A 26617-nucleotide genomic window follows, 5' to 3' on the forward strand; every position below is an offset into this window, starting at 1 on the left:
GCTTCCCTATATTTTCTTCTAGGAGTTTTATAGTCCTGGTTCTTATGATTTTGTCTTTGATCCATCTTGTGTTCATTTTGGTATATGATGTGAAGTAAGGGTCCACCTTCAGTAGGACCAGTTTTCGCAGTACCGTTTGTTGAAGAGACTATTCTTTCCCCCTTGAGTGGTCTTGGCACCCTTGACAAAATCAGTTGGCTATAGATGTGAAGGTCTGTTTCTGAACTTTCAGTTCGATTACATTGGTCTATATATCTGTCCTTGTGCCAGTACCATGTTTTGATTACTGTAGCTTTATAATAAGTTTTGAAATTGTGAAGTGTGAATCTTCCAACTTCATTCTTCTTTTTCAAGATGGTTTTGGCTCCTCCAGGACTTGTACCTTGCCAGATAAATATGATGATTGGCCTTCCGTTTCTGCAAAGAAGGATGTTGGAATTTTAATTGGGGTTGCATTGAATCTGAATCACTCTGGGTAGAGTTGACATGTTAATGATATTTAGTCTTCTAATCTGTGAACATGGAATATACTTCCATTTATTTAGGTCATCTTTGATTTCTTGTAGCGGTGTTTTACGGTTTTCTTTGTAAGTTCTTTATATCCTTGATTAAATTTATTCCCAGGTATTTGATTCTTTTAGTAGCTATTGTAAATGGAACTTCTAAAAATTTCCTTTTCGTATTGTTCATTATTAGTGTATAGAAACACTACAGATTTCTGAGTATTGATCTTTTACCATGTCACTTTACTGAATTTTATTTGTTCTAATAACTTTGTTGTGGATATTTCAGGATTTGTTTACTGCAAACAGTAGAGTTTTGCCCTTCTTTTTGAAGTTGGATGCCTTTTATTTCTTTTTCTTGCCTAATTGTTCTAGCTAGAGCTTCAGTATAATGTTGAATAACAGTGATGATAGTGGGCGTCCTAGTCTTATTCCTGATCTTTTACCATTAAGTATGATCTTAGCTGTGGGTTTTTCATTTTTGCCGTTTGTCATTTTCTTAGTTTGGATTTAAGTTGAGTGTTATTGAAACAATACTTCTGTTAGTGGCCTGCATGTGGCCTTCTACATATGTAAATAAATGTCCTCCCTGTTCTCTTTCTTATGCATGTCTCATCCTAAAATAATTCCGGGTCAAAGGGCAACTCATCTTTGGGATCCTAAAAGCACTTACAAAGAGACACACCTACACGCCAAGTATCATCACAGTGCATCTTAGTAATTTGAGGTAGGCTAGAAGAAGAGTCTCTCAGACATTGACTCGTGAGTCCAGAGAATACTGCAGGTATCACCTCACTGCAAACCTGCCTTCTGAGTGTGTGCTGTTTGTAGGGTTTGAGTGCCAGTCAACTTGTCTGACTTCAACTTTATGGCAGAATTCACTATTCTCAGAGTATTAGATTTGGGGATTATTTTCTCTCTTCCTCTACCTCTGAGATTTGTACCTTCTAAACTTTTTTTTTAGTTTGTCACTCATTATTTCTGTTGAGTGTTAGGGTCATTCCCCTGGTTCTTGAGTTGCAGTGCATTGAGGGCAGTATATAGGAAAATAGTGATGTGTGCCAGTGGTCACGAAGCCTGGGATCTAGGCTGCCTGAATGTTCTAGAGAGACCTCTGCTTCCTCCTCATGTGGGATTTTGATCTTGTCAGAAATCTCTATAAGGAGAAAGAAGGAAGTTGCTTTTAGTATTATCATTGTCTCGTCCAAACCAGATACTGCTTCTGAACCAAGGACGGTGAAACCAGATTGCAGCATTTATATGTGATAAGTTGTGAGTGATAGTGTTCACTTCCAGTTCTTGAAGCTACTCTCTGCAGAGTATCTGACCCGACAGATTTTTCTGTTTGGCAGTTGCTGACGCATCCATCTTAGCCAACCCTGGATGTTTTTTACTAGCTGTGGAGCTATTTCCCTGAAAGAGAGTTATAGATACATCTCTCCTGCTTGGCCTTGTGTACAAACATGCTTCTCTAGGAAGCTAGGTGACCCCTCTTCAAGTTGCCATGCTACACATCATTGGGAGTATGACAGGAGACAAGAGGTGGGAAATGACCATTGCATAGATGTACGAGATGTGAGATCCTGTTAGTCAGAGAGAAGTGAATCTGTTCCATTCTGGTACTTGCCCAGTTGGCCTGCTTCACACCCTGCCTGGGAGCAGATCACCCACAGCTTCCAAAGAGGGTGGGAGTATATCCTTAGTCTCTCCTTCATTTGGATGAAAAGTCAAACCAGTGGATGTTGAGCCACCTGGCATTCAGTGTTCCTGGCCCTGAGGATTCATCTGGTGGGATGCAGAGAGGCAGACATTGAGTGGTGTGTACGGAAGGAAGGGTTCTCTTCACCTGTCCGGCGCCGCCCCGCTCGACCCCTGTTCCCCGGCCGGCGAGGGGAGAAACAAGGGATGAGAGAGAGAGAGATGCAGACCACGCAAACTGACCTGGCTGGAAGTCACGACTCGAGCCACACGGCGGTTGCGAGAGCAAGTCTTTTACTGAAGCTAGATAAGCATTCTCTGTTACAGGTTTCCACGCGGGGCAGAGTGCCTCGCGGGAGAGCAGCCTCGATGTGGCCGTCAGGTACGGCTCCTAGTGGGCTGTCTCCCCGAGGTTCGCTTGGGCAAACTCTTAAGTACTCTACTCATAACCAATGATCTAGCGCCGCGCATATGCACTCAATTGGCAGATAGGAATAGTGAGTGTGCACGTCATAAGCGGAAGCAGGATATGGGCGCCATCTTGGCTCATTCGATGGGCGGGGGGACTTTGGAGCAGGTTTACAGCGCATGCGCTATGCCCGTCCCGGGAGACGGCTCTCCACATCTCCCCCTTTATTATTTATATCGACCCAGTGTCCCCAGTGATGAGTGTGCTCCCGTGAACCCAGATGGCTCACAATTTGTTCCGGTGCTTTGGGGAGTCTGGACTAGGTCTCAGCCATTTAGCGGCGGAGCCTCTAGCACCGACCAGAATGCTCACCTCATATGGAGACAGGAGAGTCCGTGAGCTGGAAACAACATGACTCTCCCTGCAGTGCTTTGCCTTGCAACTGGGGGACAAAGGCGGGGGCAGGGATAGCATTAACCAGAGTCGGAGGCGTCACTAGGCGTCCCTATGCATTGGCTAGAGTCAAGTCTGGCCACAACTATGACTCTGCCTTAGGGACCTACCTGAGACAAAAATTATGACTGCTGGCGTCGCCCGTTATACCCGGGACACAGCTGCGCGCTTAGCTACAAACCTCGCTCCCGAGTGCCCCGCCCGAGGCGGCCAGGATGGGGTATGGCCATCAGAATGGTCGCTGTTGGGGGTATCAAAGGTGGAGGACATAGCCATCATAGTGGTAACACGGTACTGCCGCGCTTGAAACAGGCGTTCTAGCAAAGATTTAACAATGACTAATCCCACCAATGGTCCCACCATCAAGAGAATCCAATTAGTCAAATTGGGCCAAGAGAACCAAGAGGTGACTTGGTCCCACAGATTTTTTACAGTCTCGCCCAGTGTGGAAAGGTCGAAACTAACAGGCTTCAATTTCCTAATGTTCTCAAGTCCCTGAAGGTCGGATTTCACTTGGTCGGAGAGATTGGTGAAGTTGGGGAGATAAGTGTCCTTGAGCCACTCGGCGACATCTTGCTGCTCCTCTGTCAAGTTCACCCTAACCGGGGTGACACAAAGCCTCCCGAATAACCATCGGGTATCACACGTCTGCTGGAGAACTCTCCAGAGTCCATCTATTTCTAGTCCAAGTTCATCTATCTCCGCTAGGAGTTTCTGAATGGCCTGGAAATTTAAGTTCAGCATCTGATTGTGGCGGCGTAGCACGTCTCGGGTAAGGTATGCCTCTTGGACGCCGATCCTCTTTTTGGGCAACCGCGGGGTGGTCAGTCCTACTATTATCGTCTTGTCGGTCGTCGCCATCATCAGCAGGGTCGGAGGCTTGGTCTAATGGTTCAGGTTGTATATTCGTTGGCGTTTCTGACAGCTGTTCCTTGGCTTCTTCAGGTGATGTCACGGTTCTCACCAGTCTTTCCGGAACCCACACTGGTTGACGTCCTGGTTCCTGGGGAAAAACACAAACAGAGCCTCTGGCCCAGCTGAGCACCGGGTCAGGGCCTTTGTGGCAACGGCCACACGGCCTGGTTACTGCACCTGGTTCGCCAAACCGTTGAGTGGCAGGGGGCTGACGTCTATTGGGACAATCTCTCTTAAAGTGCCCTGATTGGCCACAGCCATAGCACCCGTTAGACTTTGCCCCTAAGGTTCTCGGGCCTTTTGTAGCCACCTGTAGGGAGCTAGCTAGCATGGCAGCTAGACCTGCATTAGTTAAAGGGCTGCCAGTATCTCTACAGAGCCTGACCCACTCTGTCAAATTTTTTGCTCTGTTTTGTGCCAGGATAACTTTGCACTCCTTGTTGCACTGCTCAAAAATCATTTGCTTAACCACAGTCTCTGCTACTCCTGGATCTGAGAAGATTCTCTCAGCTGCGGTTTGCATCCTGGCTACAAAATCCGCAAATGGTTCTGTGGGGCCTTGGTGTATATTGCTGAGTGAGGCCTGAGCCTCTCCCTTACCTGTTAGCTTTTTCCAGGCACCCACAAAACAGCGGAAGATCTGGGCGTAGACCTCTTGTGGGAAACCCGTTTGGTTCTGGGCATGGGCGCCTCTCCCCAACAGCATGTCAGCATTCCACCCGCCACGTCTCCCCGCCGCATTCCTTGCGGCCTGCTCTTCAGCTAACTCCTCAAACCATGCTTTCCAATCTATGAATCGGCCTGACGGCAAGCAAGCACGGGCTAGCTGAAAAATATCTGCGGGTGTATGATTTAGAGCAGAGAGGTTCTCGATCATGTTCAAGGTATAAGGGGCATTGGGGCCATACTGATGGACGGCCTGCCTCAATTCCCTCAATAGTTTGTAATCATATGATTCGTGCTGATTGCCACCTTGGGGATTGATAATAACCGGGTACATTTCTGAGACTGGCTGCGGCTCAAGTGGCTGGTAGCCACCCAGCATGCCAAAAGGTCTAAATGTTGTGAAAGGGTTCCATCTCCAGAAATGTCTCCCACCACTACCTAATGGCAAAGGGTCCTGAGGGCCTGTGTACTCGGGCGGGGGGTACGGCAAAGGTTGCCCCTCCCCTGACCGGCCCATCGGGGTTTCCGGGTCTGGCAGCAAAGGATAATTACATTTACTGGGCATGGCCACTAGAGGGAGCTCTCGGCGAGGTCCTTTGGTGGGACCGCCCAAGGCGTCAGTTGGGAGCTGGGGTGTCCCTGGGGGTGCAGCGGTAGACATTGGCGGGGCGGAAGGCCGCACGGGTGTGGCGGGAGGCTCCTCCCACTCAAGTAGCGGGGATGCTTCCGCCTCCTCGCCAGTATCGCTATCTGACTCTGAGTCAGAGTCACTGGACTCCGGCGGTTTGCCCTTATAGGAGCCGTCCGCTGACGAAACTGACTGGGTTTCTTGGAGCGCGCACCGTGCTTCTTGCAAGGCAGAGGACGGGCTTAGGCCGGCAGCCGATTCTAGTTCAAGGACCGCACGGACGGTCTCCCATATGGTACTAGAATCGGGTCCATACACACGCCCGTCTGGCGCGCTCGGTCTATGTCGCGACCGAGCTTCATCCAAGAGGGTAGGCTAAGGCTGCCGGTGCAGGCAAACCAAGGGGCAAAAGTATCAACATCATCAAGAAAACGCTGAAGGGAGCTTTTCCTGACCGAGATACCCCGTTGTTTCAAAAGGTTCTTTAAGGGAGCTAAGAGAGGTGAACTTCCGGACTGCCCCATGATTGCAGTCGGCACTATACTTCAGTCACTCGGAGAGCTCTTCCGAGTCCCCCGGGGTCACCTGAAAACCCACGGGCCCTAACTATCATGTAATAAGACGCACTCACCTTCTCGCGTTGATCAGGCGCGGGAAGTCCGCCGTAAGCTCGATGCGCAGCGCTGCTCTCCTCACAGAGGGACCGTCGAGAGCGAGGCAGGAGGAGGAGCGTTCCCCGTACGGGCCACCACTTGTCCGGCGCCGCCCCGCTCGACCCCTGTTCCCCGGCCGGCGAGGGGAGAAACAAGGGATGAGAGAGAGAGAGATGCAGACCACGCAAACTGACCTGGCTGGAAGTCACGACTCGAGCCACACGGCGGTTGCGAGAGCAAGTCTTTTACTGAAGCTAGATAAGCATTCTCTGTTACAGGTTTCCACGCGGGGCAGAGTGCCTCGCGGGAGAGCAGCCTCGATGTGGCCGTCAGGTACGGCTCCTAGTGGGCTGTCTCCCCGAGGTTCGCTTGGGCAAACTCTTAAGTACTCTACTCATAACCAATGATCTAGCGCCGCGCATATGCACTCAATTGGCAGATAGGAATAGTGAGTGTGCACGTCATAAGCGGAAGCAGGATATGGGCGCCATCTTGGCTCATTCGATGGGCGGGGGGACTTTGGAGCAGGTTTACAGCGCATGCGCTATGCCCGTCCCGGGAGACGGCTCTCCACATTCACCTAGCCCTGAAGTGATGGGCAGTGGGTGCTTATGGTCATGAGGGAGAGTGAGATTGGCTGTAGTGTTGCTGTGAAGGTAGCAGTGTGCTACCTTCACCCATAAAGAGGCCCAGTATAAACAATGGAAGAGTGTTTCCAGCCTGGCTTTTGTGTTGTACCTGAAGGTTAGGAGTAAGTGAAGGAGCAGGTACTAAATATGTGTTTCATTTAAGAGGCAGTTTAGGGTCAGACAAACTTGGGTTTTAATCAAGGCACCACTATTTGTTGGTTATTTAATTATAGAAAGATTACTTAGAATTCTGAGTCCTGGATTCATTATCAGTAAATTAAATGTAAGATTTTTGTGAGGATTAAATGAGATAACATAGGTAAAATACCTAGCCTGGTACCTGGCATTCATTAAGTGCCCAAAAAGTGCTAGTTTCTTTTTCCTTCATTTATTATACTGCCTCAGTTTGTTCAACAGAATATTTATTGAGCACTTACTGTGTGCCAGACACTATGCTGTTCATCTGTTGGGGAAAGATGTGCTCCCTGCTCCCCATCAGATGAGTTAGTCTCTTATTAATGCTCGAAGTGAGAATCTGGTTCAAGAGGAGTTAGGGAAGGTACCTGGAGAAGGTGATGTTTGAGCTGGTTTTTTTAAGCCAGATGAAGGAGAAGGAAAGGACCTCAGGGACCAGCACTTGTAAAGGCATGAAGATCTAAGATAGCATGATGCACACAGGGAGCCACAAGCAGGATGTTTTTTCAGGGGGGTACCAGCTCAAGTTTCCATTTCCCTAGCCTTTTTTCCCCCATCACTTTGATGTGTCTCCTGTGTTGCTTTGGTGAGGCAGGTTGTGGCTTCCTGAAAGAGGACTAAGTGAGTTGGAACTGTGAATCGGTTGAGTATACATAACACTAAGCACAAGTGCGCACACACATACACACAATCTTGTAAAGTTATGTCAGGATTTGGCTCTTAAGCACACCAAAGATGATTGTCCCCAGCACAGCATTTCCATGGTTTGGACTTGTGTGAAGGTCCATTTTTTGTCACTTCAGTTTGATGTTACTGGCATCAAATTCTGATCTTAGCATTTATACTGTTTTTAGCCCAGTATCATCTTGAATATTCGCAGTGTTGAGTTCTGCTTTTTTGTACTCTTTTTGAGAAAGAATACATGTCATTTAGCCTTTATAGGAAAAGGGTGACATCGTGTGATCTCCGTTAGGCTATCTGTTGTTGTTCCTCCTGATAGCAGTAGGCAGGAATCTTGAATCTTCCTTGGCTGTTGTTCTCTTATCAAAATACAAGGTCCTTGCCCAGTTGAAGTTTGTGTTTTAAATGTAACATGAGCAAAAAATTCTATGCGAATTCCTTCCCTCTAGCCACTCTGAAAACACTTGATAGGGATGTCAGAATTCAATTCAGAGTTATCCCAGATGAATACAGGGGTTTTATTTTTTTATCCTCTGGATGCTGTCATGAAAGCAGACTTACCCTTCCCTGCAGTTGTGAAAACTGGATACTGTTTTGTGAATTTGATTTAGAAAATGTGACCCTGCTGAACAGGCTGTTTGAGACCCAGATCTACAAAGCTGGCTCAGAGATTTTGCATTAGAGGAAGCATTGAACGAGAAAGCGTATGAAACAGGCTCGCTCTCCCTTCCTGAGATCAGGCCAATCTGAAATCTGGAATCTGGAATAAAGAAAGTTTTTCTTCTGTGCTCCTTCTTGCCTCTGTACTTTACTCCTTGAACTCTCCTATCCCCCTAATGCTACTGGAAATAAGTCACTTTAAGTAAAATCATGTCGATGTCTAGTTCCATTTTGTTTCTTCTTTTTTCCCACCAACATGTGGATTGGAATTTAAGTGTATATTTGTCAAGGTGAAATTTACTGTCTCAGCTACAGAATGAACTCCAAGGATCAGCAAAGGAATTCTCTGCTTGTATCTAAACTTGTCACACTTGGGCAGGAAAAGCAGCACCAAGCCAGGAGCAGATGGGAATTTGTCAGGGGGCAGTGGATGTAAAATATGTTTTTCAAATGATCTTTGACCTTTCAGAATTGGTTGATGAGGAGGAAGATACTGGCTTGTTTCTCTGTTACCCCAGACTTGCTGCATTTCTAGCCACACTGGTGTCAGATTAGGGGAAGAAGTCCCTCATGTAATGTCTTACATGAGGAGAAAGATGTGCTTTTCTTTGGAGAGTCAGGAAAGAGATTTCTGAGTGTGAGAGTGGGGGTGTGTGAGCAGACTCAACAACTGTGGAGCCTTAAAAGGCCCAGTCCTTGAGGAAGTCAACTTTGATTTTGGGAAGGCAGCAGGAGAAGCACTGCAAACTCCCTGGAACCCTAGTGTTCTTCTCCCAGGGTCCCAAATGACAGCCAGGAATGGTTGCCTAGGAAAGGCTGCAGTGGGACTCTTGTTCACTTGAGGACCACTGTAGCGTGGTGTCTGTCCTCCTGGGACTGTAATGTTCCCAATTGTTTCTCCTCCCTTCAGGCTGACAGATTTCAAGGATGCAGCCGTTACTACTGGAGGTGTGTGACACCTTACTGGAGCTGGGCCAAGATGCCATGTGGCCATGATGTGGGCCCCTCATGGCCTCAGCAGGAACAGAGCACTACGGTATTGGCCTCCGCCGGGGAGACAGTTTCAAACAGAGTGGTCCCTCAGGCACAGTGCCTACCCCACCAGCTGAGAAACCCGCTGAAGGCAAAGTCTGGTCTCAGGCCCATCAGCAGGTGAAACCAATCTGGAAGCTGGAGAAGAAGCACGTGGGGACACTGTCAGCAAGGTTGGGTCCAGGCCTCCTGGGTGTCCCCCCCCGGCCGGCATATTTTTTTTGCCCCAGCACTTTCTGTAGCTCTGGGACCACAGCTGTCATTGCAGGCCACAGCAACTCCTGTTCCCTGCACTCCCTCCCGGATTTGTTCAGCAGTACCCTGCTGTACCGCCGCTCCAACTACAGGCACAAACCATACCAGCAACTGGAGTCTTTCTGCTTACGTTCAAACCCATCAGGAAAAAGACCTTTTTCTCTCCCTCAAAAGAGCCTCCCTGTTAGTCTCACTGCCTCCCCCATGGCCCAGCCCATGGCATCCTCATCCACAGAGCCATACCTCTCACTGGGAGCAGCTGGGGAAAACTCTTCAGGGAAGAACCTGGCCTCTGCCATCTCAGGGAAGATCCCACCTCCACTCTCCTCCCCCTCCTCCTTCTACAAGCCCATGCTAAATAACAACTCCTTCATGCGGCCAAATAGCACTAAAGTGCCTTTGTCACAGGCCTCAGAGGGCCTGAAGCCAGGATCCTCCCCCAGGATCCCACTTGTCTCCTGGCGGCATTCAGGGGGTACTGGAGACTGTACACCCCAGCCTATTGAACATAAGGTGCCCAAAAGCAATGGCACTGTCCTAGGTGATGCCACTGCCTATACCACCATGTCTAATCCTAGCTCCCTAGACATAACCATCACCAGTGTTGCCTCTCCCCAGTTCAATTGGAATAACTCAGCCACGAGGACAGAGCCACATTCCTATGGTCTGTATGACAACTGTGATTCCCAGGCTCAGACTAAGGAGGTTCGGTTCACTCAGGCTGTGAGGAAGTTAACTGCAAAAGGCTTTGAGAAAATGCCAAAGCAAGGCTATGAGCTTGAACAATCTTGTTTTATGAGCCCTGGCTTCCAGTGGAACCTCCTCAACCGGAACAGGCGGTGGAAACCTCCCATGGTAGGGCAGCAGTTTCCTCAGGAGGATGCTGGAATAGACAACAGGATCCTCCCTGGTGCTTCAGACACCTTGGGGTTGGACAGTACAGTCTTCTGTACCAAACGTATCAGCATTCACCTCCTTGCCTCACATGCCAATGGGCTCAGCCACAGCTCTGCTTGTGAACCTGTGATCCACACCACACCACTTAGAGGTGACAAAGCTCCAGTTCCCCCTTTTCCCCCTCAGCCTCTTGGTGTGGCTGACATGGCTACCCACCTCTCTTCCATTCATCTGGGCCAGCCTGTGAAGGGGCCTGAAGAAGCCAGGCAGCTGGACTCACCTGCTAGGGATATTGGGTAAGTTAGAGAAAGTCATTGGTTCATTTAGAACAGTAGAATATATGCACCATAATTTGGTGACACTGACCCTATAGCTCTGAAGGTTGGTTGGATTTTTTAGCTGCCCTAGAGTTTTGGTTTTCACTTAAGGCAGGGGTCAGCAAAGTCAAATCCTGCTTGCTGCCTGCTTTCCTAAGTAAAGTTTTATTGGAATGCTATCACACCCATTCTATTTAAAATTGCCTATGGCTGCTCTCTAACTACAACAGTAGATTTGGGTAGTTGCAACAGGCCAAATGGCATACGAAACTGAAATATTTATTGTCTGACCCTTTAGAGAAAGAATTTGCTGACCTGTGCTTCAGGGTGTAACCAGGGGAGAAATAGGAATCCCAAATACCAAGCATTGGGACCTGTGACATTCCTACTTACTCCAAACTAATCAGGTTCCCAATTACTCCTGGTATGACAGTTATTTCAGAGTTAGGGCCTGCACACACTTGGCTTCTTTTCTTGTGCTTTGCTGCACCTCTGGAATCTTGGTCTATCTTTGTTCTGACATACCCAGAGAGAGGCCTAGGCAACATTTGGGGTCAATTACCAGGCATTCATTGATGACTTTTTGTACGTAGAATGCTGTACTTATGTGCTATCAGGGACTTCAAAGGAGATGGAAGACAGAGTACCTCTATTCAGAATTGTGGATGTATGGTTGAATTGTGGCTAGACCTAAGCTTTGAGGGCACGAGAAATGAGTTGTGAGGTCCAGGCAGGAGATAGTAGATTGGTGACTGGGGAAGAGGTAAACACTGGGAGATGATGAAGGAGGGAGAATTTAACTGTGACCTCTCTTATGAGACACTGATACTTTCTTATAGTTCAGCTACTGATCTCCATCTAGACCAGGTTGAGGCCGAAGATGAAGAAGAAGAGCTAGTGGATAGTTTGGAAGATTGCCATAGCCACGAGGAGAATGAAGAGGAGGAGGGTGAGTAGGGAACCCTTTCCCCTCTGGAATTTGGTCTCATGAAGACAGTTGTGTACCACGTCCTTGACTCATATCATCGCCTACATTAATCATTGTCTTGGGGGTCTAAAGTGGGCAGTTGCTTCTGGGGGGACTTCAGGCTCTAGGATGCTGTCCTACCAGCCCTACCTTCTCCCTGCTGCTCAAGGAAGGCAGTGCAAGGCAGTAGGGTACAAAAAGGGCTGAGCCCAGGGTGTCCAAGGAAGAGATGTCTAGGCTTGGCAGTCTTCTCCCAGTTAGAACTTCTGTGCTCTTCTTCCCTGCAGGAGACTCGGAGTGCTCATCATTCAGTGCTGTCTCCCCCAGTGAGTCAGTAGCAGTGATCTCTCAGTGAGTATTGGCTGTGTAAATCATTGGTAGACGGCTCATTTTCTAGCACTTTAAGATTATTTAAAGCGCTTAAGCACCCAGGTCATAAATTGCCCTGAGAACTCTAAATCATTTTCAATAGAGTTTTAGGGTGACATTTTAGTTTTTGAACTCAGGGAGCAATGGAAGGGACCAGAAGCACATCTTGTCAGTACCATATTTCTTAGGCTGCAGTTTGGGCTTCAGGCCCTAGTAAATTGTTGATGTAAAAAGCAAATACATCCAGTAAGTATTTAGAAAATTAATAGGTAGTTAATGAAGAGCCATAGTAATGTTTGTTTGAGTTAAATTCTTAGATCTTAAGCCATCTACCCAATGGTAATTGCAACTTTGCCCTATAAAATGTGTTCCACTATCAGAAACAGTTTTGAGATAGATATACCACTAATTTGAGCTTTTAAAAATGCACTTTTGCTCCCTTCTGAGTAGTTTTATTTTGGAAAATAAGATTGACATTAACCTTAATAGTAAGAAATTGAATCAAAAATTCTCTAGCTTTAACCTTTATTATTTTAATAACTGCCTTTGGTATAGTCTAAGTGATATTCATCTCTAAGTGGGGAACCAAAAAAGCCACACAGCCTTTTATCTAGCCTTTCTGATACAAGGTAACAAAACCCACAATAGGGGGTTGTTAATCATTTGCCCATTAATTAATTTAACTCCTACAAATTGTACAGACCTTCTTATCTATCCAAGGCTTAAAACATGACTTTCAAGCAAAAGGAGATTGATGAATTCCAAACCACTTTGTATTTTAAGGATGACTGAAATCGGAAATATTTTTGAATTGCCAAAATCTTATTTTTATCAATTATTAAAGATTTATATATTTATTATAGAAAATTTGACAACTTCGGAAAAACACAGAGATCATTGAAAATAGTACCTCTCTTCCTCTATCCAGCAGTAATAACTATTAATGGTTTATTGCATTTCCTTTTGCTGTATTCTTTTTCTAAGAGTCATGTAATTTTAGAAATGGAGGTCATGAAGTCCAGCCTCCTTTCTCAGATGTAGAAATTGATGACCAGAGAAATTTAGTAGCTATTCCAAGGTCATAGTTTTCAACAAGGCTTGCCCAACATATGGGGCGCCCAGACTCTGGGGTGCCCCATAGCTAGAACACAGGTCCCTTGAGGATTAGTCTAATACTCTTTGAGAGGCCAGCTAAAAAGGGTTTCCTGTCTATTTTTCCTTTTAAACTTTTGATTTTGAGATAATTGTAGAGTCATATGCAGTTAGAAGAAATAATACAAAGAGATCCCCTGTACCCCGCACCTAGCTTCCCCCAGTGGTAACATCTTGCAAAACTTTAGTACAATATAGTACAACAGGATATTGACATTGATAGAGTCAAGATACAGAACATTGCCATCACTGCAAAAATCTCCTGTGTTACCCTGAGAGCCATACCCACTTTCTCGCCTACCCCCATCCCCTCATTAACCACTGGTAACCATTAATTTGTTCTGTTTCTAAAGCTTAGACATTTCAAGAATGTTGTACAAATGGAATGTTAGCCATTTGTAATCTTTTGGGATTGGCTTTTTTTTTTCACTCAGCCTTTCTCTGGCTTTCTCTTTTTCCAGAGTGGCTATACCATTTTACATCCCCATCTGTCTTTGTTTTTAAATCTTAACTCTTGCTTTTCAGTGATCTTAAATTAAAAGTCTTTGAAGTAAAAATTTTTCGAAATGAAGAATAGAATTGAATTGGGATTATTTAATTGAGAATTAGTATTTAATTTGACCCAATAAAATGCATCAAAAATCTCTAAGGTTTAAAACACTTCATTTACATACAGTGCCTATTTCTGTTGTGCTGAAAATAACTTTTTTAGCTTTTTGTAAGCTAAAAATTAATCTTACAACAACATTTGTGGATCATACCAGCTCAGTGTAGAGAGTAATAACTATTCTCTCTATTTTTTCAATGTTACTTAAAGAAACGGTATCTGGATCTGTCATTTGGTACCTGACAGATAGTTGAGATGTTCCTTATTTTGAGACTCCTTGATACAGGCTTGACTGAGCCATTTTCAGAGCAACAGTAGAAATTCCTAAAGCCCACTGTCCCAGATCTCAGACACATCTGTTCATCAGATCTAGACTTGAGTTACCACACTTGTTTAAAAACTAGTGCCACAAATCATTTCCAAAATGGAGAAGAGCATTAACCATCCTTGAATCTTTAGATAAACCAAAATATAAAATGAGTTAGATAGTTAAAATGAGTCATTATTTCTTGTCGGTTGCTTTTTTTCTTTTAAATCTCTATACCTCTTCTTCGATCTTTTCTGCTTTTTATCTCTTTTAATTATCCATATCATTCTTTTTATCTTCTCATTTGTCTTTACTAGTATGCATCCAAATTCATTACCCCCTCACAGAACCACTCTTTTTAGGGACTTCCCCAGACTGTGGCTTGTCACAGGAAATTTCAGAGCTATATTACAGAACGAACATTGGAAAACCTTATTTTTAGGTGATATTTAATAGGGTAGTTGTATGTGGGTTAGCACTAGTACCTTATGGATTAATATTTGCAAAATAATTATTGAGCGCTTGTCTTTTTTTAAAATCACAATTTAAAAGACAACATCCCTAAAGAAATTATACATAATATATACAGCACTTGAGAGCTATTACTTCCTCTTTCTCTACCACGTTTGTTTTTCCTCTTAGGAGCTGCATGGAGATTCTGACCAAACCCCTTTCCAATCATGAGAAAGTTGTCCGACCAGCCCTCATCTACAGTCTATTTCCCAATGTGCCCCCCACCATCTATTTTGGCACTCGGAATGAGAGAGGTAAACCTGGTCAAGTGTTTAAGCCCAGAAGAGTCTCCAGGGAGAAGGATGGCAGCTAAATTGGGAGGCGGTGACGATAGCGTGGGAGGGGGTTTCCAGAAGGGCTATTATGGGCAGTTATCACACTTCGGGCTCAGTTTCTTGCCTCATCTATAGGTCCAATGTGGGGACCTTTTTCTTGCTGACCCTCTTAGACTCATAATTCATGCTTAGTTCATGCCCTCTAACCTTGTTTTTTTCCTCCCTTTCAACCTCCCCTCCTTTCTTTACTCCTCATCCTGCACAGCCCCCTTTCTTCACCCAAGTGTGCTCCTTGGAAACCCTGATCTGGAGCAGTACTTAGTGACTTGTCCAGGGAAGGATGGACAACAGTGCCATCTTTTTTCCTCTTCTCACCATGACTCTCCTGCCTCTCCCTTCCCCCTACCCTCCCCCAAACCTTTCCTCAGTGGAGAAACTTCCCTGGGAGCAGAGGAAGCTGCTCCGGTGGAAGATGAGTACAGTGACCCCCAACATTGTCAAGCAGACTATTGGACGGTCCCACTTCAAAATCAGCAAGAGTGAGTTACTTCCTTACCGTGAGCCTGTCCTCTTCACCCTGACAGATGGACTTGGCAGGAGAAGAGCTCTACATCCAAGTACCTACTGCTATATGGGGGCAGCTGGGGACCCTGTCCTGGAAGTTAATGTAAGACCCAAAGATAACATAAACACTTGTCAATTCAGAATTAGGCTGCTTGTATCCAAGTTCATCTTCTTAACTCAGAATGTCCTGGAATTTCCAGCCTCACAGGGATGGCATAGCTCTGAAGAACTGAGCTCTCTGGGCCTTGGCCTATCGCTCAAGATTGGGAGGGACACGGTTCCGTCCTTGGCCCCAGGAACTCACATAGGGTAGCTCTGGCAACTCTTAGAAAATTGGGTCTGGGAGCTGTGCCCAGGCCTAGTGATATTTTGGGAGCTTCTGGGCCTCTCTTTGTCCAGGTGCTGCTTCCACAGGACTGACTCCCTGATGTGCCTTCTGCAGGAAATGATGACTGGCTGGGTTGCTGGGGTCACCACATGAAGTCTCCTAGTTTCCGATCCATTCGGGAACATCAGAAGGTGTGGGACATTTCTGAGGAGCTGTTCTTCTAGACTCTGGACTAGGGAGGGTGGTTTGGAGAGGAAAGAGGAGGATGATCATGGAGAAGTCAAAAAGATTCATAGGGTTGTGGAGAAGGTGCATAAGGAGAGTACAGTGTGAGACACCAGCAGACCACACATATCTCCTGTTGAGCTGTGTCTTGTGCAGTTCCAGCCTCTAAAAGACACTTTTCCCTCTAATACGTGTTGAGATGCATCGTCTCTTTTCAATTTATTATATTTTCCTTATAACCACTACATATTGCCTACATTCCCCCAAGCTGAATAATATTTGTAAAGAGGACTTCTGGTCTCATGTTAGGTTGAATGAGTCCCTTGTCCCCGGACTTACTAAATGCCTTGTGCTTTCCTGTCCTTGTGTCATAGGCTGTCATGGAAAAAGTTTTAATAGCTCTTTCTTTGTACCTAAAGTGAATATCATGTCTGTCTTAATCACTGTTATATGTCATGAACTATAAACTCCCAGAGGGAACTGCATTTTATTGTGGATATTTTTTGGGGGTGTTAATCATATTTTGGTCAGTGCTCAGCAGCTGACTATTTAAAGACCATTAGGCAGTGATAAGATGGTCTCACCTTGGCTTCTCTTTCTGCTCTCCCTTCTGTAGCTAAACCACTTCCCAGGCTCATTCCAGATTGGACGGAAGGATCGGCTGTGGCGGAACCTGTCCCGCATGCAGAGCCGCTTTGGTAAGAAGGAGTTCAGTTTCTTCCCCCAGTCCTTTATCCTCCCCCAAGATGCCAAGCTCCTGCGCAAAGCCTGGGAGAACAGCAGTCGCCAGAAGTGGATTGTGAAGCCAGTGAGTAGATCGCAGTGGGTGGTAAACCATGGTCAGAGAGTGGGACCAGGGAAGCATTGGACCAGAAACCAAGCTTATCTCCTCTCCACTTGACTTCCAGCCAGCATCAGCCCGAGGCATTGGCATCCAGGTCATTCACAAGTGGAGTCAGCTTCCCAAGCGAAGGCCCCTCTTGGTGCAGAGGTGAGCCTATCTCCAGCTCATATTCCTCTCCCCATTTTCCCATCTCCTTTGGCCTGGAGGTTCCATTTTTACAATGTCATTCTGCCCTTGGTCCTCCAGCCAAAGACCTTCCTTAGCCAGATGTCTCAAGGTCCTTATCTTAGGGAGTCTTACTGACATTTGCTATATAGAACCCTACATTCCATTACCCTCTGGACCCTCTCTTGTCTATAATTTCCCTGAAGTCTACCTTTCCCCCTTGTAGGTATCTGCACAAACCCTACCTCATCAGTGGCAGCAAATTTGATCTGCGGATCTATGTTTATGTCACTTCCTACGATCCTCTGCGGATTTACCTCTTTTCAGACGGACTCGTTCGCTTTGCCAGTTGCAAGTATGTGGTAGTGGTGAGGTGTCACCATGACAGCTTTAGGTATTTATTTTCTTTGGAGGGAGGGAAGCTAGAAGACACCAAACAAAGAAAATAACAAATGTTTTGTTGTTTAGTGTTGTTGTTGTTGTTGTTGTTTTTAATTTTTATTTTAATAACATATATAAAACCTAAAATCTCCCCTTTTAGCCACATTCAGATACATAATTCAATGGTGTTAATTATATTCACAGTGTTGTGCTACCATCACTATCATTTATTGCCAAAACTTTTCTGTCACCCCAAACAGAAATTCTGTACCTATTAAGCATGAACTTCCCATTTGATGGTTTTTGTTAGCAAGGGGAAAGGTGGGAAATCAGAAATGAGGATGTTCTCTACTTCACTGAATCGGGGGTCTTCTTGCAGGACTAAGATAGGATAAAGGAGATAGGTATAGATGTGGTGTTTAAAACCTTGCCAGCAGATGTACTGCGCATGCCCATGTGGATCTGAAAAGATCTGTGTACTTGTCCTTTACTTCCTCAGGATTTGGGAAAATGTTTGGACCATTCTCCATCTCTATCTCACCATCTTAACCTCTACCCTTCTTCTCACGTCCAGGTATTCCCCTTCCATGAAGAGCCTTGGCAACAAATTCATGCACCTGACCAACTACAGTGTCAACAAAAAGAATGTTGAGTACCAGGCCAATGCAGATGAAACAGCCTGCCAGGGCCACAAATGGTACGGGGGGAATAGTGTCCCACTCAGGGGAAGGCCTAGAGGAGTACAGGGTTCTGGGGTTTGGGGACGTACAGTGGGATGGTGATTGGAAGGTTAACGTAAGACCCAGAGGTAACATAAACACTTGTCAATTCAGAATTGGGCTGCTTATGTCCAAGTTCATCTTCTTAACTCAAAATGTCAAAAGAAGAGATAAGAAGAAAATAACCTATAGGCTTCTCATTTCTTTTTCTTTTTTTTTTCTTTATCACCTATTCCTAGAATATAATCCCCATCATGCATTCTCTTCTCCTCCCCGTGCAGGGCACTGAAGGCTTTGTGGAACTACCTGAGCCAGAAGGGAGTTAATAGTGATGCCATCTGGGAGAAGATAAAGGATGTTGTTGTCAAAACTATCATCTCGTGAGTCACGTGCCACCTGGGGTGTGGGGCCTGTCATTGAACTTTCTATTTTCTCATTGGCCTCCGTACTTCTTTGCATCAGACTTTGACCATGTTGTGGTTCCATTTCTGAGGACAGGGTTAGAAAGAAGTGAATAGAGTTACGTTCTCGTTCTTTCACTGAATTTCATCCCCAGGCTCTGGCTCCAGGTCAGGGGCATCTCCTGAGAACTCAATTTCCTGGGTTGTTTCTTCTCTCCCATCTCTGGGCCTTTCCATTGGCAGAACAGCTCTGGGCAGGGCCCTCTGGGAGTAGCTGGGGTGAATAATTCCTTCTCATGACCAGATCAGAACCCTATGTGACCAACCTGCTCAAGATGTATGTGCGGCGCCCCTACAGCTGTCACGAGCTCTTTGGTTTTGATGTCATGCTGGATGAGAACCTCAAGCCCTGGGTCCTGGAAGTCAACATTTCCCCAAGGTAGGTGGTATTCTCAGGGCATTCAAGTAGAATCCTTCCTGTCTCCTCGTGGTCCCATTTCCACTCTTGTCTTGCTGACTTTGGGAAGACCTTTCACTAGGATTTTTGTTTTCCCTTCGTGGTCTGTTTGTTTGCTTTTTCACTCATTCTTTCCCATTGTCTCAAGGTTCTTTAAGAATGGAGAAAGGTTGTTAAAAGTTATTCTTCTTAAACTTGATTCCTATTGCCTGCTTTCCCCTTGTAAACCAAGGTCATGGAAAGGTACTACCCTGAGTAAAGTTGTTCACTATTTTGGGGCAAGTAGACCCCTATCAGGGTCCTCATGAGTTTGGATGTTTGAGCCTCTTTCATCCTAGGGAACCAGGGAGTAAGGAGGCTAGCACTGATTGAAAATATGACCAGAGACAGTTCTAGAGTATTGCTTTGACTACTCTTTGCATCCTTTCCCTGAAGCCTCCATTCCAATTCTCCACTGGACATCAGCATCAAAGGCCAGATGATCCGTGACCTTCTGAACTTGGCTGGTTTTGTTCTGCCCAATGCAGAAGATATCATTTCCAGCTCCAGCAGCTCCAGCAGTTCCATCACCAGGTCAGCCTCCCTGCTTCCCTGAGGATTGGCTGGCAGAATTAACAGCCCATTGTGATCCTGGGAACGGACGGTTTCTGGGCACTCTCAATGGGACTGTTTGATGATATCCTCCTGCCTGGTCTCCCTTGCTTCTCAGTCTGCTCTTGTGATCCACCCACATACCGTGGTCACTTCGGTGCCCCTAAAGTCTGTTTGATTTTATTGCTCCCCTGCTCAGGAATCCCCACAGGGCCTGGAGAATTGACTTTAAACTCCTTACCCAGGAGGAGTAAGGAGGCCTCAGCTTCCCTTTCCCATACACATCTCCCTTTGCTTCCCTTGTCCCCTGTGCTTCTGACAGACTCAATCACTCAGAACCTCAAGGTTGGAAGGAACCTTAAGGGTCAAGTCAGCCAGTCATTGCCTCTTGCCCTTCCCCCAAAGTGCCCTCTCCTCTCTTCATGGGGTTTCTTCCTCTTGAGATGCCCTCAGCCAGACCCACTGTTATAACCTCATCTATCCACTAAAACCTAGTTCAAGGCAACATCTTCATGAAGCCAGCTCAGGATGGGCTCTCTTTCTTTCACATAGCCACAAAAAAGAAACAAAAAACAAAAAAAACCCACTTTTGAGGGGAGGGAGCTAATATTTATTTGATACCTGTCGTGTGTAAGAAAAAACCTGTAAGTTATTCTCACAACAACCCCATGAGGTTGATATTAGTATCCTCAGTTTACAGAAGAGGAAACTGAAGATCACTTGGGTTAAGTAACTCATCCAAGCTCATTCAGCTAGAAAGCAGTAGAGTTGGCCATTAGGGCAGAGCTGGGTATTCAGTAAGTGTTCAATAAATTGGACTAAACTTAAGTACATAGAGATATGGCTTATGCCAGGGTCCTCTTTATTATTCAGTTGCTTTGCACTCTTTTAATTCTTCCACGGTACTTGATATTTGACTCTCATACAGGCTATTTGAGTAGAGTGCTTTTTAGTCTGATTTACTCAAGTAACAAACATCTGCCCATGCTTTTTTGTCTGCTCTTAAAGAGGGTGCATTACTGGGCTGGCCCCTCTGCAGGTTGTGAAGCAGTTGACCTTGCCCTTTGCTCCCTTTTCACCCCCTGCCTTAGCCTGACCAGCTCCCTCAGGGACAGATGTCGAATGGCTCCAGAGCACTTCACTGCCCAGAAGATGAAGAAAGCCTATTATCTGACTCAGAAAATTCCCGATCAGGTAGGAGATTGGCCTTCCACCCATCGCCAGCAGAAAACTCTCATGGGTAAACATTTGGGACCTCAGGGCAACTTGTTTTTCTTCTCCAGAGCAGAATTTCTTTCTTTCTTTCTTCCTTTCTTTCCTTCCTTCCTTCCCCTTTCCTCCCCTTTCCCCTCTGCCTCCCTCTCTCCCTTGTGGTAAATATATATAACACAAAATTTTCCATTTAACCATTTTTTAAGTATATACTTTAGTGGTATTAATTACATTCACAGTGTTGTGCTATCTTCACCACCATCCATTACCAAGACCTTTTCATCACCCCAAAGAGAAACTCTGTACTTACTAAGCATTAACTACCCCATCCTCCCCCACCCCTCTCCCCCTCCCCCAGCTCCTGGTAACCTATTATCTATTTTTTGATCCTATAAATTTGCTCATTCTAGATGAGAGCAGTTTCTTAACTGAGGTCTGTGATTCCATTGATGTTTAGAGATTTGTTGACGTGTACATCATCCTAGGAGAGAGTTGATGGCCTTCTATCATGCTTTTCAAAACTCCTGTTAGCAAAACGCTGTACTAGCCCCTCTTGTCAGAGCTTTACCCTTTGGGTTTCTTTCCCTGAGAGTTACAGTGAGGTCCTTGGGAAGAATGATTTCTCTCAGAGCACAAATGAAAGCCAGATGGGAAGAGTGGCCGAACACAAGGCCAGTGCCAAATTTGAGTTGCTGGATTCTCATCTTGACTCCATCCAACAAACCACTTGACCTCTGTACCCCATCAAGAGTGCCTTCCTCTTCCAGCTAAGTTTAGTAGATTTAGAAACAGTGAGGTCCAGAGCTGGCCCAGGCTGCCTTGAAGGTCCCTTGAGAGTCTTGGAGCTCTACTCCTCTCCCAGCTTCTTGCTTTTCTGTCTGTGGCTCACACTCTTCCTCCTTCTTCTTTCGGCCATAGGATTTCTATGCATCTGTGTTGGATGTCCTGACACCAGATGATGTTCGGGTTCTGGTCGAGATGGAAGATGAGTTTTCTCGCCGTGGTCAATTCGAACGAATTTTTCCTTCTTGTGTCTCCTCTCGCTATCTCCGCTTTTTTGAGCAGCCACGATATTTCAACATTCTTACCACCCAGTGGGAACAGAAGTACCATGGCAACAAACTCAAAGGTGATGCGCCCTCCCTGCCCGCAGGGGGCCATGTTTAGAGTGAGATTAAATCCTAGTAGACCAGGAAATGGACTACTCTTGCAAGGCAAATTGGCCAGTTGATTCCACCCTCTTAAGTCCCAACCCCTGCTAATCTTGTCCTAGGAGTAGATCTGCTTCGGAGTTGGTGCTACAAAGGGTTCCACACAGGAGTCATCTCTGATTCTGCTCCAGTGGTAAGTGATGTCGGTGGAGGGGGGACAGCTCCTTTCTCCTGTGCCTTAAGAGTGCAGCATGGGTGGGTGTAGGTACAGACCCTCTCACTTCTCCCTTAAGTTCTGCCTTCATATCTTTTGACCCCTCCCTTTCAAGGGAATAATTGTCTCCAGGATTTCCTGGGTGCCTTTCATTTAAGGATCAAAAAGTGCTTTGCAGGCCTCAACTCCTAGTCTGGCTCAGGAAAGAACCAAAACTTTTTCTCATGGGTCCATGGGAAGAGCTGATCATTCAGGCAGAGCTGGAGAGAATGTCCCAAAACCCCAAACACATCTGCTTGACCTCTTCCTATCCCTTTTACCTGCATTGCTTTCTTTGCTTTTAGTGGTCTTTCCCAACATCACTTCTGACTGTCCCAAAGGGTGATGTGATGCTCAATGCCTTCTGCAAATCGGAGGTTGGCAAGATGGGGTGAGTGCTGTCTGGGTAAGGGAAGGGTATTGGGTCTGAGTTTGAGGAGTTGTCTTTCCTTCTCTCCTCCCAAACTGATGAGATCAGCATTCTCCATCCAGGGATTTGGTGGGGGTCCCAGAACAGGCAGCCACGATAACCTCTTCCCAGTGGCTCTTGGTATGCCCAGTGGAGCAGAGCTGGAGTCACAGAATCCTAGCTGTGGGAAATCCTTAGCCCTTCTACCCTCACACACTTTTACACTTATACATAAGCTCACAAGCTTTCAGGTCAGTAAAGTATATTTTGTGGTTACTAATATATCTATATAATTATGGTCCACAACACCGTAATGTTGTGAATACCTGGTCCATTCTCTGCAGGCAGATCACACTTTAAGGTCTCAGCTGCACAGTATCTCATCCATTTCTTTCTTTACCTGTTCCCCTCAGAAAACATAGCTCCTTCGAGGAAAGTCTACCAGTCTCTGAGGACGGGGCCACCTCCAAACCCAAGAAGACTCAAGCTGGCCTTTTCCCTTTCCCCAAGAAACTCAATTCTTCAAAGGACAGTGAGGATACCAGCAAAGAGTCCAGCCTCTCTACCCAGATGTTGCCTGTGATCAAGTACACTGGGCAGACTTCAAGACTTCCTGCTTCCCCCAGTTCCCAGGCAACCAGTGATTCCCTCCGTGCTGCTGCAGGCCCATGACCAGCCTCCCTCCACTAGCCCCTCCCCAGGAGCTACCTGGGGAGTGTTAGCTACCTCATGGGAACTGGCCTAGGCCAGCTTGAACCCCTATCCTCTCCACCTTGCCCCTCATCAGAGTATTTTTTTGAAATGGTTGAATTGCAGAGATAAGTATCTATAGGACTGGAGGGATGGTTGGGATGGAAAGAAAGTGAGGAAGGTTTACCTTCTGTCACCTGTCTGCCTGGGTGGCACCCCTTATCTTAGCAGAGTAGCCAGTGATGGCCACAGAGCCTTATAAAGTAGGGTTTGTTTTTTTACCTTCAGAGAGCCATGTGTGGTTTGTTTTAGGCCTTGGTGAGGTAATTGAGTTGTAGCTCAAGAGTAGAAAACATAACATTTTTGGCCTGAAGTCCTTTGTTCTCTCATTGAGGGTGTTCCTCTGAAGGTCCTCATCTCCTCTGGTTCTCAACCCTTCCCCTCTTCCCTACTCCTAACCTTCAGAAACTTTATCCAAAAGAGGCCACGGCATGATGAATCCACTTCCTGTCAACCCCTATGCCCCATCTGGTCTTGGGGACTTCACCTCCTCCAAACCATTTCTTCTTCCAAATACCCACTCAGTAGCCCTAGGTATTCCTATTCTGACCTCACATCACTACTTGTTCATCCGTCTAGACTTGTGGATATCACCTCTTCAGCCTTGGCTCTCTGTGAGGTGAAAGGTTCTGTGGGCTTGGTGAATTTCCCATGGCCCCAGTGAAGGGGCCCAGACTATCCCAGTTGCCCAGTACTCTATGTCCATATAGCAAAGGATCACAGTCCCCGGGGAGGGTGGAAGGAGCTATGGTTTCCCCACAACACCAGAAGTCTCATGTTATGCTCTGTTCCCTTCACTGCCCCCGATTCAGTGGGGTCTGGCTCACCAGTCGCTACGGCAAGCAGGGTCCACTGACGTGGTGATTGGGTTTCCGGAGCAATCGCTGTTGTAGAATGGGATTCCAGTCAGACCTCTGGCTAACCTCGTATACTTTTAACTGAATCTACCTCCCTTCCCTAGGCTCAGTAAACAGTGACTGTTCAATAAATGTTTGACTGAGTGAATTGTACATACACAGACTGTAAGGGACGTGGGCTCCTGAATTAGAAACTCCTCTCTCTCGGAGGAAAGTGGAGTTCAGGAAGCACAAGGACTGGGGAAAGTTTGGATCAGAAAAGTTGTTTTCCCTTGAACTACGCTCCTCCCTAGCCCGGCCCTTCTGATTGCTGCTTCCCCCGTCCCCAGCCCCTGCAGTTCCTTTACTTAGTTTTCCTAGCAGCAGGGCACCCAAGAATCCAATTGACCAAATGTCTCTGGTAATAAATTTTCCCTTTAGCACATTAGGCAGGAAACTTGGCTACTCAGGCTCATCCTGCGCTCTAGATGTCCGCATTCCCTCTAAAGTTTGGAAGGTTAGAGACTACCCTGGAGTTCTGTGGTGAGTTGGGGTGGAGCTGTGGAAAGATGACTGAGAAGCCTAACTGGGTTCAAGGCCACAGAGTAGATGGTTGTGCCAGCCAGTCCTGAGACCATGTTGAAGAAAGCTTGGTGGAAAGCCCTGGGCAGCAACTGCTTAATAAAGACTTCAAAGTCAGGCCTTAGTGAGAGAAGTCTTTGGCAGTCTTGTTAAATCTCTCCCAATATAATTGTAGCTAATTCCCTCTTGCCCTACCTGGTTACAGTGTTCTAGTGCAGATGTCAATAGCAACCTCATGATAAGGGCAGTAAGCAGCTTCCCTGAGAGAAAACTAGGCGCTTGCCATGCAGCTTTATTGTGGAGGCCTTGCTGAGCTGATGACTTCTTGGAAACCAACTTCAATTCTTTGGCTGCCTTCTGAGAATCTCTGGACAGCACAACCAATATATTTGCATCCCTATAACTGAAGAAGGGACCAGCAGTACAACAGGATGGGGATTGGGTGTGTGTGGTGGTATGTGTGTTTGTAGGGGGGTGGGGAAGTTGTACTTAAGTAATCAAATGAGTGATGAAAAGAGCGCTCTTAGTAGTAAATGTCATCACATTTGGGTATAGGTGTGGATGTATGGCTGGGTGGGAGATAGGAATGGGATTTATGTATCACATTTTCTTTCACCCTCGAGAGAAAATTGTGTCTTAGTTACTAAGCATTCAACAAGCATAATGAGCAATGAATGCCCATAGTATGTAAGGTATTCAGCTAAATAAGGAACTTTGGAGAAGTAATGAGATTTTTTGGGAAGGTTTTAAATTTGGGAGTATAGTAGAATAACATTTTCTGTTTGCCAGAACGTGTCAGTTATTTTCCTAGGTTGGTAACTTACCCAGTCCCTGTTTGGAGGAAGGGGGCCAAGTCCTCCTGAGACTTCAAGTACAGGGTATTTCTGGAGCAGTGGAGTAAGAATTTGGGGTGAGTGGTCACAATTCCCCTTTATTTCAAATCCACTCAGGATTGAACAGAAACTAAGTTCCTTAGAATGAGTACTAATGAATAGGTGGCATTGTGTTAAGAAAAGAGCATGGGCCTCGGAGGCTGACCTTAGGTTCAAATCCCAGTTCTGCCACTTGTTAGCTCTGTGCTTGGGCATATCATTTAACTTTTTAAATCTCTGTTTCTTTTTAAATGAATATAACATCTATGTTTCAGGGTTGTGAAAATTAAACAAAATGTGTAAAAGCACTTAGGACATGAAGACACTTAATACACTATTGCTCCTTTCTCACCTTGCTACCCAGGTTCTGTTCCTGAGGTCAGGAGAGGCAGGCAAGAAATGTAAAACCCTTTTCACAAGGGAAGTGGGGCAGCTAGACTCTTAGAAATGAAGGTGGCCAAAACAGTTTCTAGACATCTCACTCCCAGTGCACACAGGTGCTTAGAAACACTATCATTCATTCCACTGTTACAGTATCATTTTTGGGGATTTATTTCTTTGGTGAAACACTTCACAGTCAGAATGTAAATTCCTTGGGAAAGGAAGTACACTAAGCATTAGAAGTATGTGGATTAGATAAAATTATTTAATCCAATCCTAAGAGAATCTTTGATAAGAAATAGGAAGAGCAAGGGAGCAGTAGATGCCTGGTAACTGGAAAGGAGAGAGGCAGATTATAGAAAATAGAGACCTTGGACTGGATCTGGAGCCAAGGACCAGATGTGCCAGCATAACAGTTGTGCCTGGGTTGCTCCAAAGGACATTTGTTACAGGTACATTCTCCTGGTGTCAGACTGACTGAAGGCGATCCCTCCCCTCTATACTCCTAGCCATAGCAGCTCACCTGATTGCCCTCTGGGACAAACCAATACTGGTGAGAGCCAATAAGGAGGTTGAAACCTGACCTTTCCACTTCCCTCATTTGAATTTCAGTTACCCAGATGAGGTGGTCACCAAAAACAGCTGGGTCAGCTGACAGTGGCTGCAACCCCCCAGCTGCTTTGAAGACTTGGAAACATGAACAGTTTTCAGAAAT

General features: G+C 46.0%; 1 protein-coding gene across 2 annotated transcripts in view; it reads left to right on the forward strand.

The window, feature by feature from the left end:
* The window catches only part of TTLL4 (tubulin tyrosine ligase like 4), a 65605-nt gene extending 41389 nt beyond the window's left edge, over positions 1-24216 (forward strand). For both annotated transcript variants that reach the window (XM_037849323.1, XM_037849324.1), the window contains 18 exons: positions 9001-10570; positions 11431-11540; positions 11846-11909; positions 14636-14760; positions 15210-15320; positions 15788-15864; positions 16515-16706; positions 16807-16889; positions 17134-17262; positions 17863-17985; positions 18289-18387; positions 18713-18847; positions 19301-19438; positions 20548-20650; positions 21587-21797; positions 21942-22012; positions 22378-22463; positions 22895-24216. In XM_037849323.1, the coding sequence (XP_037705251.1) occupies positions 9099-10570; positions 11431-11540; positions 11846-11909; positions 14636-14760; positions 15210-15320; positions 15788-15864; positions 16515-16706; positions 16807-16889; positions 17134-17262; positions 17863-17985; positions 18289-18387; positions 18713-18847; positions 19301-19438; positions 20548-20650; positions 21587-21797; positions 21942-22012; positions 22378-22463; positions 22895-23153 (3588 nt within the window). In that variant the 5' untranslated portion in view covers positions 9001-9098 and the 3' untranslated portion in view covers positions 23154-24216. The remainder of the gene's footprint in view (positions 1-9000; positions 10571-11430; positions 11541-11845; positions 11910-14635; positions 14761-15209; positions 15321-15787; positions 15865-16514; positions 16707-16806; positions 16890-17133; positions 17263-17862; positions 17986-18288; positions 18388-18712; positions 18848-19300; positions 19439-20547; positions 20651-21586; positions 21798-21941; positions 22013-22377; positions 22464-22894) is intronic.
* The last annotated feature ends 2401 nt before the right edge of the window (positions 24217-26617 follow it).

The sequence above is a fragment of the Choloepus didactylus genome, chromosome 9 (genome assembly GCF_015220235.1).
Source record: "Choloepus didactylus isolate mChoDid1 chromosome 9, mChoDid1.pri, whole genome shotgun sequence".
In the NCBI taxonomy this organism is placed as follows: domain Eukaryota; kingdom Metazoa; phylum Chordata; class Mammalia; order Pilosa; family Megalonychidae; genus Choloepus; species Choloepus didactylus.